Genomic DNA, 14426 nt, shown 5'->3' on the forward strand with positions numbered 1-14426 from the left:
CCAACATATGCTATTGTCATTAGTTGTGTCCCTGTTCTTCAAGGCATTGCTAAATTAACAACTCTTGGCTTACAGAGTGGTAACATGAGACCGATTTTTATATATAAAATATAAATGTATTTTAATTTTATAATTTATTTTAAATATTAACAATATAATAAAATAAATGGAAATATATGCACCGGCAAATATTTAATATAAATACCTTGTGTGTGTGTGTGTATAGCTATTGCTTTATCTGATTAATGTTATTTTCATGTGAAAGTCCATGATTATAAGTATGCAGTATCATAACTACATCTTTGATGTTTATAAAAAACCAAACCGTTTGAAAATTGAGCAAGCTATGGTTATTTAAATAGTAAACCATAATGTTATGAATGAGAGAACTGCCTGTGGCAAGATGGCGGCCAAGTGGCAACGTCGGTCTCCATTGGCCAGCAGCGCGGGTGAGTCATCTAGTGTTTACAGTCTATGGTTTATATATATCTATGGAGACCGGTCTCAAGTCAGCACCGCTACAGACTCGCTGTTTGAGGGCTTGATAGCCCACTCCCCCTCCACACTCGTTACTTTGCAACAGCCCTCAATATGGCGGACCCTCCGCGTGAACGCGCAAACGGAGGAGTAGGGTGTAGGGGTAGGGTGTAGGGGGCGGTTTGGGAATGGGCCTACATCTCTGGTCTTGCACAACACACGTCACCAACACCAAGATGGCCGTCACTACTGTCTTACCAAAAGAAACAAGGTAGTGCAGTGCAAGTGAAATGTTTTGTAATGCTCGAGTCAACACGTTCCATGCTCTCTTGAGAAATCTGATGTACAAATTCATCTGTCGATTGAAAGTTTCTCATAACGGTCATTATGCTGCTTTCAAATCCGTGTCTCAGTGCTGCACGATACCAGTCACCTCTGTGGAAACATTGGTATAACTGCCTTTTTTTAATTTACATTTGAGTGTTGTATGTCTTTTTTTTTAAATAGACCAAGAGCCTCTTTAAATAAAGCTGATGATGTAGATTCGGTCATCTTAACATTCAGCCTAGAGAATGAACATAGCCTATCATCTCTTTCGCAGCAACACATATTCAACTCATTTTCAGGATATTTATTTGCTTTTAGCTGTCTCAGGACACACACACATGATGCCTGCTGAAGGTTGTTCCCTCGATATGCTCACAAAGTCAGTTTTTCTTCGATCTTCTCATCTGAAACTCCAACATAGCTCCACATCTGCATAACGAAGGGTGTAACATGTCTCATTTATAAGTACTGAACTAGAAGTCATAACAACGGCCCTTTCTCTCCCAGTCTCCGTAACGTGTGGGCTCCGGACCTCGAGGGCCCCCCTTCTCCTTGGTGACAGGGTTCACATCATCAGGGAACTTCTGCAGAGCAGCCCTGCTCTCCTCCTCGGGGCTGTCCAGGCGTCCCTGCGGGGTTTTAGCTTTCTTCAGCGGCTGCTTGTCCTTCACAGATCCGCTGGCCGCACGGGAACATCCTGTGAGAACACACACAGGAGTCCTCGCTGGAGCGCAGAGCCGCAAGAGAGACAGCATGTCGGCGGACGGGGACTCTCTTCTGCTCGGACACTTACACAACGGTGATGTTCGGAGGTATACGATCTATCACCCCCTCTTGCGTATGAGGTATCATGTGAGGTATGAGGTGGCTCAAAGGTTTCCCGAAACCTCTTCTTCTTTTCTTTTTTAATGGCGGATCGCAAACAGCTTTTAGTTGCATACCGCCACCTACTGTACATGTGTGTGTGTGTGTGTGTGTGTGTGTGTGTGTGTGTGTGTGTGTGTGTGTGTGTGTGTGTGTGTGTGTGTGTGTGTGTGTGTGTGTGTATCATCATGTCATTCCATCACTCAACTCATGGACGTATCCAGGGGGCCGCCCCTCCCTACAGGCAGATCACGTAGCTATGTGCTTATGCGGAGCAATTAGGCGCGGCACAGTTTCGCCGCTGCAAGGCTCCACTAGCACCCCCCCTCCATCCTTTTTTTCTTAATTACTGCTTTTCCAAGTTGAATGTTAATGTTATTTCCTTTTGTAATGCACTTTTTGCTAATTTATCAGCACACTCGGTCCCTTTTACCCCCTCGTGAGCAGGCACCCAGCAGAACTGATACCGCCTCTGTGAAGTCTTAACAAGCTATGGTTAAGTTCTATGAGTATATTTTCTCTGACAGTTGTTGACTGTACGCTTTTTAATATGGATAATGAATCTGTGCATATCACCACCCTATCTGGTCTGACCTCTTCAACCCACTGTAATCCTATTATTACTGCCAGCATTTCTGCTGTGTACACTGATAGATCTGACGCTCTTTTTGAGATCGATATTTTAAAGTCTGGGATATATATCAACTCCAACACACTCTACCTTGTTCTTAGAACCATCTGTGTATATTTTGAGGTAATTGTGATAATTATTCCTGAGGTACATACTTTCCCGACACTTTGTTTTCTTCCAATAACTTAACTCTCCATAGATAAATGGATAAAAGAGGCCACACAAATACTAATTTAAACCATACATTTTGAGGCTATTTCTGTTTGATGTATTGGTCTGTATCACATTGAGCAGTGTTTTGCCCACTTTGTCTCACAAGTGTAGGAGCAACAATGTTCCTTACAATCCAATAAAATACAAATAACGAACCAGATATGTTTGAAAGGTGAGATTTCTGACCAGCTTTGTATTAGTGTATGTAAAATGCATGATTTAAGAGGTTAACAGGTAACTAAACTGCTCCCTGGCACCTCTCTACAATGCATGTGTGCACCTATCTGAACTGTGTGTAAAACTGTGTTTTTACAAAATATATAAACCAGAGTGAAGAAAAATAATAATAAAGGTTCATCTTCTAATTAATACACAATATAAAACTACTTCACGAAAATACCCTACTTTTATTTAAATAAACAATCTAAGTATTTCTTTCAAAACTATATTAAACTAACTGTAAATAAAATGGCTGCACAAACATTGTGATACAAGGAGGCAATTGCATGAATGATGTGACAAGAATAAAAATGCATCCACAGATAATTCATTTGTTATTTGTGGACACCATAAGAATAGCAGTAATAAATTCTGGCAACGCTTTGCTATTTTTTAAAGTTTTATTTTTCTCCACTATTCAACACAAGTGCTTCAAGAACAATATTAACATCACAAACATCACGGTAACCCAACACAGCAGTGACTGTTTCCCCCGCTGCCAACCACACGTATTGGTCCACATAATCTCAGCAGTAGCCATCTCATCTTGTGCGGCTGACAGGGGGAATCAGTGGGGGGGCGGGGAGATGACACAATCATCACATAATATTGACGCCTTCACACAACTGAATACATTGATTAATTTATGTAATTAAAAGATAATGTTATACTGAGAATAGACACACAAGATGTTTCTCTAATTAGTAGTAAGTAGAAGCGTGAGAACAGAAAGATTAGGATGAATCCTGGTGAGGGTCTACTGACCGCTGCTGGAGCTACGGCTTTCTCAACGAACAACAAGCACTTTTAGACAGTCACGCCAACTCAATCTTTAAAAGCCGACGTCTTCACACTGTTTGTCTCGTCCTCTCGGGCCTTAACGGATGTACTGAAGCCACTAATGATCGCTTGGTCCCACTGTCACGGAGGATGTTAGTATAGCGCTTAAGGGATGAGCTAGTACTGCATTTTGACAGAAGCGAAACACAGACACAGACAGTTCCAAGCTTGGGAGTGGCTTGAGATTTACCATGTGGGGGAGAAAGGGAGACGGCACCAGGTGTGGAGACAGGAAGAAGAGGCATGAGTTGAATACTGACTGATTATCTTGATCTATTGTTCACATTTGACCTCTGACCTCTGACCAGATATGACATTCATTTTCACAACGAACATTGTCTCAAAGCAGTTTTGATTTGTTTGGTTAAATAGAAAAAGAAACAAGCCTGTTCCCTTTAGTATGTTAGTTTCACATTATGTTTTTAAGTACACATAACTAATCATGTAATCTTTAACAACTCTAAAGTACAGTAGACAGCACAGGCCTGTGAGTTATGGAGGAGTGAGGGGAAATAGCAGAGCAGATATAAGACTATAACTATACGCCACAGTTGAATGTGGTGGGTGTTTAGTAGGCGTGATTTTCCACGTAGAGGGATTTTCCTGCGGCGGTACCACTTCCAGAAGACTGGTACTTGCCGAGAGAGGCCTTACTGTTAGCCTGAATAAGAGACAAAAAGAGTATATTAACAATCTTGCACGAAGAAACTTTATTTCATTCTAATATTCTGCGAAGATGTGTCTGACCTCGGCACGCGTGATGAACTCCTCGGTGGCGGCCTTCTCATTGCTCAGCTCTCCTCTCCATGCGTTCAGCGCGGAGGCCTGCAGGGCGCGGCCGTACGAGAAGGTCAGAGCCCAGGGCTTGGCGAGGGGGCAGTTGTTGATGGCGTTAAGGTTGATGCTGGCATCTTCCTCGGACTGGCCACCTGACAAGAATGTCACTCCTAAGAAAATACAGAAACAAGCAAATATACATGTTATTTTTTCAAATCTGGCTTCATACAATGTTTTATTCTTTTAACAATGACCTAAGAATAAAACTGTAGGAGCCATGAATGTCAGAGTGGGGATTTCTGTTGTATCATTTCATAAGGGTTTTTTCAGAAATATTGTACCATAAAATAAATTATACAATACATAATGGATACTATAGCAGCAAGTGTAATTACAGTATATATATTTAATATACATATTTTCATCATTCTCTAATTAAAAAGGTTCACGTAATGAAGATTTGACCAAGAATTAAAACATGCACACATCTACCGTGTATATATATATATATATATATATATATATATATACTGTATCTACAGATCCCAGACAATTTATCCCATTAACACTTTCCCTGATTTATGTTATTTTAATGAATTAATCTTCATTTCTAATTCAATTTACCGTTTTATCTTTGTTTAAAGCACTTTGTAACATTGTTAAGATGATAACGTTTATTCACATTAAATATTGTTAACTTTTAATTTCCTAAATCGATCTGGTCTCTGACCTGTGACTGCAGGGGGCACGGTGCGGCGCAGGGCGGTGACGGTTGCCATGGCGATTTCCTCGTGGCTGACCTTGGTGGGGCAGGAGTGTCCGGGTGTCACCATGTTGGGTTTCAGCAGGGTCCCCTCCAGGTACACATGGTGGTCTGACAGAGCCTTGTACACTGCAGCCAGGACCTGATCAGCGGCAGAGAGACGAGATGTTGGTCAAAGGACTGAGAGAGCATTGTTACGAACGTGTGGGGACATCTTTACGGGTCGTATTCACCGTTTTGTGTTTTATAAAGTCACTCAATTCACCTTCTCACTGACGTACTGGCAGCGCTTCAGGTCATGTTCTCCGTCAGGAAGGATCTCGGGCTCCACAATAGGAACAATGCCATTCTACAAGACATTCAAAAGTATAAAGTTAGGGCAAACTCATATTCTTTAGATACACTAAGAATTGGTTTGAATGGCCAATAGGGTCCTCAAATACCACATTTGATCGCAAATAATATTTTTAAAAGCCTAACTAATCTCACACCGACCTGCTGGCAGATGCTGGCATATCGTGCCAGAACATTAGCGTTCTCCATGATGGCCAGCTCAGAGGGTGTGTTCTCGCTGATCTTCAGCACGCTGCGCCATTTAGCGAAGTCTGCACCGTCCTTCTTGTACTGCGCACAGCGCTCAGAGAGCCCATCCAGACCTGCAGCGCAACACATGCACAGAACCATCGTCAGGAACCAAGGGGGGGGTTCTACTGTTTCTGAGAGTGTGTTTTTTTTATTTATCCTACCCTGTGTGGTGGTCTCTCCATCTGTTCCAGCGAGGGGCACGACACCTTTGTCCACCTGCAGGCACATTTATTTATACGTCACATTTAAGTCTAATTTATAAAATAATTCTAAATTATTAACACATAGCTAGCACAAAAGAAACAATAGAAAAATTAAAAAGGGTCCAGAGAACAGAAATTGTAACTGCAAAAAGGAAGCAATACAATGTTTTAGATGTGATGTCACACTAATAATTAAATAAACAAGTTCAATATCACCAATCTTTGCTTTAAATTTAATGTAGAGATTCTGATGCAAAATCCTATGAATTTCACTCAAATAAAACCAACTTCCCTGAATGTATGTTTTGAACGTTCCCAGTTTCTCCTCACAAGCTGACCTCCTGTTATGTGTGGGTCTGTTTGTGTCCAAACAAACTGACAACAAGTGTGTGTGTAACTGTTGTAACTAGGGTTACAAAGGGGCGGAACATTTGCGGAAATTTTCCATGGGAAGTTAAGCTGGGGAATTTTGGATATATAATCGATGCAAAATTAAACAAAAAACATGGCATTAACAGATTTAAAGATTAAATTCCCGGCATTTTGCAACCCTAATTGTAACAGACTTGTAGTAACCTTTTTAGCTTTAACAGCCAACACATTATGTGTTTTTGCCTGCTCAACTGAACTATTAGACTGTAATAGAATGTAGCTGATATGGCTTTGGGGACAATCAGAGGCAAAGCTAACATCAAACAAATAAGGCCCAAGTGATTATATTTTAGGAGACGGAGATGAAACCCACTATTTCTAGACTCAAGGGATCTATTCTGGAGGCTTTAAGTTTCACTCCTACAGTGAGCAGTGTGTACCTTGATGCCGACAACAATGCCACGGTCCTTGATGAGCTGGGAGAAGTTAGTGCCGTCGTCTGTGTTCTGGTAAAGGGTTTCATGGAAGAAGATCACCCCTCCGATACAGCTGTCGATGCGCTGGTCGGCTGTGAAGAGCAGCTGGCGGTAGCGACGCCTGTTCTCCTCTGTGTTCTCAACCCCAATGGGGTTCAAACGCTTCCCCATGCTGCCTGTGTAGTCAACACAAAGCTGCTCAGTCAAAACAGACTTAATGACAGCATCTATCTATCATATTGTCAAAGTGAAAGTCAACTTTATTGTCAATCTTTCAGTTTGTGTGTACAGACAAACCGTTTCCCACGATCCCGAATACACAAATATATATATAAACATATGTATATCCTATACACAAACAGACACATTTATACATATGCACACATTAAGACATTAAAAGCACAACAATCAATATATACAAAACAGTCACTTCAATATCTTTGGGAAATGTACTTTTCCCAAAGATATTGAAATGACTGTTATTTAGTATATATTGATATTTTAGCATTTAGAACTTTATAGGAAAGATATCAGTGATGTTATGACTTTGTACACAAGTGCATACCGGTGGATTCATCGGCTGCGAGGATGCCTTTTCCTGGGGCTGTAATCCTCTCAGCGATTTCCTGCAGCTCTTTCTTCTGCTCAGTAGTCAGTGCGGGATACTGGTGAGTCATGGTTGCTGAAAGAGAAAAGAAAGCCCTGAAGAGGTCAGATTGTTCAACGCCGTCGACCTGGGTGACAGCCAAGCAGTGGCCCCATTTTCTATTGTGGCCCCATTTTCTATTGTGACTCCATTGTGTCACACAACATGGCTCCCTCGTTGCATAACTACGCTCTTCTCATATAGGGCAGGAGGATGCTGGAAAGGGACACAAATCCTACAAGATGGCGCGTTGAGTCATTAAAGCCAAGGACCCAGCGAGCGTGTGCATTCAAGTGACAAATCAAATGGCGTGAGCAGAACATGTTTTTCATGAGAAAACAGAGCTGGATATAAATAGACAGAATTGCATTCACCAGATCTGGAGGTGAAGAATTCCTCTTTAATATGTTAGCTGGCCTTACTGGTGACTGCAGCAGTGCTGTCACGATGGGCTAATGTGCACGTACACCCCTCATGTAAACCAGATCATTTTGTTCCCTATTCCCTTCTTCACTCTGCCGTAAATAAGCCGTTGCGTAAGCCCTGCCCTCCCCATCCGACTCCACGCACAGAGGGAGCGATTATGTAACCCTGCTCCTTTACACTCTGCTGCCAGTCCTCATTATGGTCTGGATGCTGCATGGCTCGTTCCTCTCCTCAGCAACACTCCGTCTTCTCCTTTTGTCAACAAATCTTTCTTTTTCCCCGTCTTTTATTTCCCTGATTAATACATGACTTGGTTACATTCAAACCCCCTGCTGTGCTCACTGCGGCATGCTGATGCTTTCTGAGACAAAGGGACATCCACTGGGCAAGATGGAACAGGCATGGTATTTGTAAAATCCAACTTTCAACCATTCCCTAAAATGCATCACTCCCACTAATGGTACGGTGCCATGGAACACGCTGTGACTTCTCCCTCTGGTGTCTGCACCGTTTGGCAAGCCACTCCCAGCGTCACCGATTGTAGATCTGCTCGACATCTCAAGTACAGCGCCATATCAGATAAAAAAGAAATTGTGGGTGGGGATACTCCTTTGGTTACAAATACCACCAAGGATAAATAATAGACAAACAGTGCTTTATTACCACCAAGAACACATATCTGAACACTCGATTACCCAACTGCAGCAAGTAACATCAAACACCCTGATAGGAGGTTTTTGCAAAGCTAAACAATGAACTGACCGCTTGTTTCCCAACTGAGGCTATTTTTCAGTAGTAGGACATTCCCAAATCCTCTGTGTTAATCCTGAGCTTACAGCTATGAGATAACATCCTTTAGAGAGCACACAGGCCTCTCAATGAAAACGGTGTGCAGTTACCAAACAAAGGTCCGGGGTGGCTCACTGCTAATAGTTAAATTCTACACATTACATTGCATTTAGCTGACGCTTTTATCCAAAGCGACTTACAATAAGTACATTCGACCAGGAAGACACAACCTTGAAGAAAACAGAATCATATAAGTACATCAGGTTTCATAGAGCCAAACATTTCAAGTGCTTCTCAACTGGCTATAGATAAGCCAGTCCTTTATTAGTATATAAGTGCTCTGTTAGCAGTTCTTTGTTAGTAATTCTATCGCTCAAGGTGGAGTCGAAAGAGATGAGTTTTCAGTCTGCGCCGGAAGATGTGCAGGCTTTCTGCTGTCCTGATGTCAATGGGGAGCTCATTCCACCATTTTGGAGCCAGGATAGCAAACCCACGTGTTTTTGCTGATGGGAACTTGGGTCCCCCTCGCAGCGAGGGTGCAGCGAGTCGTTTGGCTGATGCAGAGCGTAGTGCACGTGCTGGGGTTTAACCATGTCCTGGATGTAGGAAGGGCCAGATCCATTCGCAGCATGGTAAGCAAGTACCAGTATCTTGAAGTGGATTCTAGCAGTTACCGGAAGCCAGTGAAGGGAACGGAGGAGCGGGAAAATGTAGGAAGGTTGAAGACCAGACGAGCCGCTGCATTCAGGATGAGCTGCAGAGGTCGGATGGCACATGCAGGTAGACCAGCCAGGAGGGAGTTGCAGTAGTCTAGGCGTGAGATGACGAGAGCCTGGACCAGAACAAGCAGAGATGCGTGCGACGACCTGGGTCTCTGAGCGGGGAAAGGACAGGATTAATTGGGTGTCGTCAGCGTAGTAGTGGTATGAAAAACCATGCGGGCTAATGACTGATCCGAGCGAGTTTGTGTACAGGGAGAAGAGGAGGGGACCAAGAACAGAGCCCTGAGGGACCCCTGTAGTTAACTGACAAGGGTCGGACTCGGACCCTCTCCAAGTTACCCTGTAGGTATGGTCTTTGACGTATGAGGTGAGGAGGGAAAGTGCAGAGCCTGAAACTCCAAGTTCTTGGAGAGTGCGAAGGAGGATCTGATGGTTCACGCAGGTGAAATTGAAGAGGCCAGGCCCGCAGTGGATAATTTGTGCCCTGAGGGAAACCGTTAGATGTAGTTGGACTATAAAGTCACACAGATTTCTCCAGAGGAGGAAAAGAGTGTATTTACACCGTTTAAAGGCCAACCCAAGGGGAAAAGCATGACGTGTGGGACTTCAGATTGCTTGTGTTAGCCAGACAAAAATCACGCTCAGCAAATAGCTGCTATCTTTTGTGAAGCTCTGCATGCTTCAACAATACATTACCACTGACATTACATCCAGTGTGGTTGGGTTTCTGCTGAGGAAACATTGCATTGGAAAGGGGATGTGAAATATCCACGTTATACAAGTCAAACGCAAAGGAACGTTACCAACTGCTTCGAAATAAGAAACTAAAAGGGACGTTGTAAATGTTTTCAATTACACATTGTTTATCCTGCTTGAAAAGACGACCTTGAAGAACAAAGCCCTGCTGTGTGCATGTGACCGGTCTCTGATATACGATCAGCCCGGAGCAGGTGTGGTGGCAACACACCTTTCAACACTATTACATTATATACATTACACCTTTCTGCCTCAGAAGACATTCTGCCATTTGGGGGGAAATCAAGCCAATGAATAAATATTCATAAAGATGACTCACCATGGCAGCCATTTTAACAATAAAAAAAAACATATGACATCCATTTGACAAAACCGTTAAATGCCAGGTTTTGTTGATAGTCACAGCGCAGAATAAGGAGCAACAGTTCCTCTTTTGACTCAAACAACCTGAAGCTCCATCTGCTGCAGGCTCTACCACTGCAACTAAAGGGGATAATCCAATTAAATCAAGTTTGGTCCTTTAATGAAACTGGTGATCTTGTGGTGCTTAATTTGGTCAGTTATTTACCACGCAATACACTTTAATTTCAGATGGTAATGAAACGGAAGCTCTATTGCCTCATTCAAAAACACGAACAATTGATGAGGCATTTAAAATCCTGTATGTCCTTGTACTTTGTTACAATATGCTCCATGCTTGAGACAGCGAAGCTTTGACAAAATGGAGGAACACTAACTGTAAGGATGTATTGATTTAATGCCAGCCTCTATTGACTGATGCAGTGTTGGCTGACAGAATATAATGAGTTTAGTCCTTAAGGCCCTGACACACCAAGCCGATTTCGGCCGTCGATAGATGTCTGGCCGTCGATGAGCGTCCTGTCGCCCTACTCAGATTGGGGTGTCCAGCACTACCGTGTCTTTTCGGCAAAATAAATCACTCTGATTGGCTGTTCAGCTTAGCGAATCAGTGCATGAGAAGCCAAACGGAAGTGAAGAAGGCACACACAGACAGCTATTATTTTTCACTTTCCAGTACCGCACTAAACATGTTTTCGATAAGTCGTTATGTGAAACAGTCTGTGATGGACGAGAGTGAAAATGGAACGCACGCTATTTGTATAATATCACGCAGTCCGTCTGTCCGGTTGCCTCTTTTGAATGACGAATACACACTACCATCACCTGCTGGTAAGGAGACTTATTGCCACTCACACATGCGCAGTGTGTACGTGCTACTTGGCCGTCGGCTGAAGTCTTTGCGGTGTGTTCCAGTGCGACTGTTGGCCAAGACGCAGGAGACGTGAGGCGACACATCGGGTCTGTCGGGACGTGTTCTTTGGTGTCAGTTTGGTGTGTTAGGGCCTTTAGTCTCCTGCAGTGTTTTATAGTGAAGCCACCCCAACTGTCCTATGAATAAACTACATCTTTACTAACAGCACAACAAATTCTTCATTTTGAAAAAATGAAGAAGTCAACTATTTTTCCCTTAACATGAAATAATCAATGTTCAAACACTGATGTCTAGATGTCACAGCTGCATAGATGTCACAATGACATGATTTAAAGTAGTAGCCTTGTGATGATAATGTGACACTTCCACGGTCAACAAGGTTTATCTTTAAGATAGTGACGTACGGTGAGCAGGGGTTACCCTCTGGGGAAGGACATCACTGCATGATTTGAAAACTACAGCTTTAATAATGCCTTCACTGTAAAAAAAAAAACAGTATACACTGGAAAAGTGATTTGGAATCCTTTCCATTCAAATGTTAACAATTGAGATATGTGTAAAAGAAGAGACAGGATTATTATTAAGCCGTTTCTCTCTCTCTCTCACGTCTTTGTGATATTCATTCTAGCCTGTTGCACAGTGGTCGGCCTCAAGAAGACAAGCATGATTTCTGCACTGCGACATGAAGACACAACAGCCGACTCCCTCTCCTGTGGCGTCGTGCAGAACCCCCCAGAGCTGCATGTCGAAGAACATACCAATAACCTTCAGTTGAATGCACACCTGAACCAGGTTTAACATGGTGTTACATACAGGTTTAACTAGAACCCCATTTTTAGCTGACATATCTGTTGCTTCCACTTACTTTAAGCTCTTCACCTTAGAAAAGACAGGATGATTCAATCATACTAAAAAAGCCAGTCATCCTTTTCTGTAGAATGGATGCTGCAGAGGCCCACTAACCAACCCAGGATGCAGCGAGAGAACACAAAAACCTACATTTTAAACACTTCCTATAATCTTAGCATCCACTGCAACAGGTTGTTTTTTTAAGAATAGCTGTAAACATAAAACTACACGATATGATTTAATCATTCATCCACAGTTTATAAATCTTGACAGGGTCTGGCACATTTAACAGTTCTTGATAGTTTTTATTATAGTAATAGACATTTGAATAAGGAAATAATCGAATGTTCGAAGATAAAAATGGGATATATTTCTGGTGCTAGGTTCTGTTGCCTAGTCTGTATCATTATCACCATCTGGAGGTTTATACATTTTTTTCGTCTCTGAATTGCAAGTTGAATGCAGACGAGTGCTGATTGTTGCCCCCAGAGGAGCTGCAGGCTCTTGTGTTTGGGGTGTTTCTGCCCTCAGGCCTTGATCCAGCGGAGCTAGATGAGCCACTGTTTCTCATGCACAATAAAGCCTGTGGCAGCCGTCAAGGTTACACGCATTGCAGGTCAGAAAAAGATTGACATTGGGGGAAATGTGCATATTATAGTGGGAGTCACTCTGAAACTTGGTACACAAAACCATTTTTATTTTTCCAAATAGCTTATTGTTAAAATACAGCTTTTCAAATGTGAATATTCAAGCCATCTTTGGGAAATAAGCTTTAGTTGAGCTCTAATATACTAATCATTTACTTTATTATTGATTAGAATGTATATTAAACATATGAATGGTAAAAAAAAATATCAGAAAAAAGAGAAAAATGTCCTTCATATTATCCCATCGCACAATGCCACATATTCACTGTCCAACTATAAACTCATATACTAAAAGTGATATTAACTGGTTTAAAATCTGTGATGTTCTGATGTTATCCTTATAACACAAGGTCTGATGGTTCAAAAGCATTACTAGGGAAAGCTAAATATTGTATTTTAATTGAATTTATGATTGTATTTAATCTATCAATGACATGTTTCGGCCTACACTTCCTCATGCCGCCCCGCCTCCTCCACATCACAGAGTGCCTACGTGCTCAGGAGCAGATACACACCACACAGCTGCCATCAGGATCAAAATCACTATTTACTCAGATATTTTACATAAAGATGATTTTACATAGAGCAGACGCAACAGGCTGGGTCTCAGTTCATCCTTGAAGGTCATCGTTGTTTCGCCCTTCCTGTTGCGTATTTCGACGATGGGCGGAAATACCAGACTTTTAGTACCATTTTCGACAAGAAAGGAAACTATAATGGCGTTCTTTTAAAAAAATATGACGCCATTGTCAGGTACTTATCATTCATTTGTGGCTAACTAGCTAGGAAGAACAAGTTAGCTTAAGGCTGTAAAGCAGCATCGCACCCCCATCATGGCTATTGTAACCTATACATGATCACTAACAGATGAAGTATGTCCTATAGATTGAATCAGGAGTATTCTTACCTGCTGATGGCTGTCTGGACAGAGATCAGGCGAGTTGGAGGATGCAGAGTGTCTCGGTTTCTGCTGCAGCGCAACGTGACCCTTTAATCCTGGAGCCGGGGGCGGGGCTTACATCATTGCGTCACGTGATGGGGCGACGCCGAATAGGTTGTGCGCATGCGCCGAGCATCATTGCTCAGAGAAAGGATGCAGCATGATTCTGCAACTTTGTGGAAAACCTCTGGAACACATTTCTAATCTACAGCTTTGTGTCTCAATCAGAAGCTCCTTATATGTTTTCAACCTTCATCTTCACCACATATGATCCCAACGATAACCCTCTAAGACGTAGTTATTTTTAATTTGTAAATTCAACCTGTATATTTTCTACTTTGTTGTTTATTTCTTGTCTTTTAATTTGTATTGTATAATGCCATGTCTTTTTATGCTGCTGCAACACAAACATTTCCCAAATTGGGATCAATAAAGTACTATCTTATCTTATCTTATTATTTAGAAGCCAAATCCTGAATGGTTATGAGCAGGACCTGTACAATCATATTTTGTATTTCTTGTAATTGTAAAAGTTATTTCTTTTTGATTGTTTCGAGAAAAAACAAGACAAACATGTCGCCAATGACGATGACTTAATATCTTATTTAAAAGGAAAATGTACTCTAGAGGGGGGTAGGACCAGAAACGTTCTTCTTCTTGCCCCATGTTG

The 14426-nt window shown here is 42.1% G+C and overlaps 2 protein-coding genes across 2 annotated transcripts; both read right to left on the minus strand.

Moving 5' to 3' along the window:
* Positions 1 to 1093: 1093 nt before the first annotated feature.
* sdhaf4 (succinate dehydrogenase complex assembly factor 4) lies at positions 1094 to 1756 on the minus strand. Its single transcript, XM_034099416.2, has one exon. It carries the CDS (start codon positions 1557 to 1559, stop codon positions 1278 to 1280), a length of 282 nt encoding a protein of 93 aa, XP_033955307.1. The 5' UTR covers positions 1560 to 1756; the 3' UTR covers positions 1094 to 1277.
* A 1357-nt stretch (positions 1757 to 3113) lies between these two features.
* aldocb (aldolase C, fructose-bisphosphate, b) lies at positions 3114 to 13833 on the minus strand. The gene is made up of 9 exons (XM_034098885.2): positions 13724 to 13833; positions 7313 to 7429; positions 6712 to 6923; positions 5858 to 5912; positions 5607 to 5767; positions 5377 to 5460; positions 5079 to 5253; positions 4319 to 4518; positions 3114 to 4232 (listed from the first exon to the last, which is right to left on the minus strand). The coding sequence occupies exons 2-9, from the start codon at positions 7422 to 7424 to the stop codon at positions 4140 to 4142; spliced, it is 1092 nt and encodes a 363-aa protein (XP_033954776.1). The 5' UTR covers positions 7425 to 7429; positions 13724 to 13833; the 3' UTR covers positions 3114 to 4139.
* Between the last annotated feature and the right edge of the window lie 593 nt (positions 13834 to 14426).

The sequence above is a fragment of the Pseudochaenichthys georgianus genome, chromosome 14 (assembly GCF_902827115.2).
Source record: "Pseudochaenichthys georgianus chromosome 14, fPseGeo1.2, whole genome shotgun sequence".
NCBI lineage: Eukaryota > Metazoa > Chordata > Actinopteri > Perciformes > Channichthyidae > Pseudochaenichthys > Pseudochaenichthys georgianus.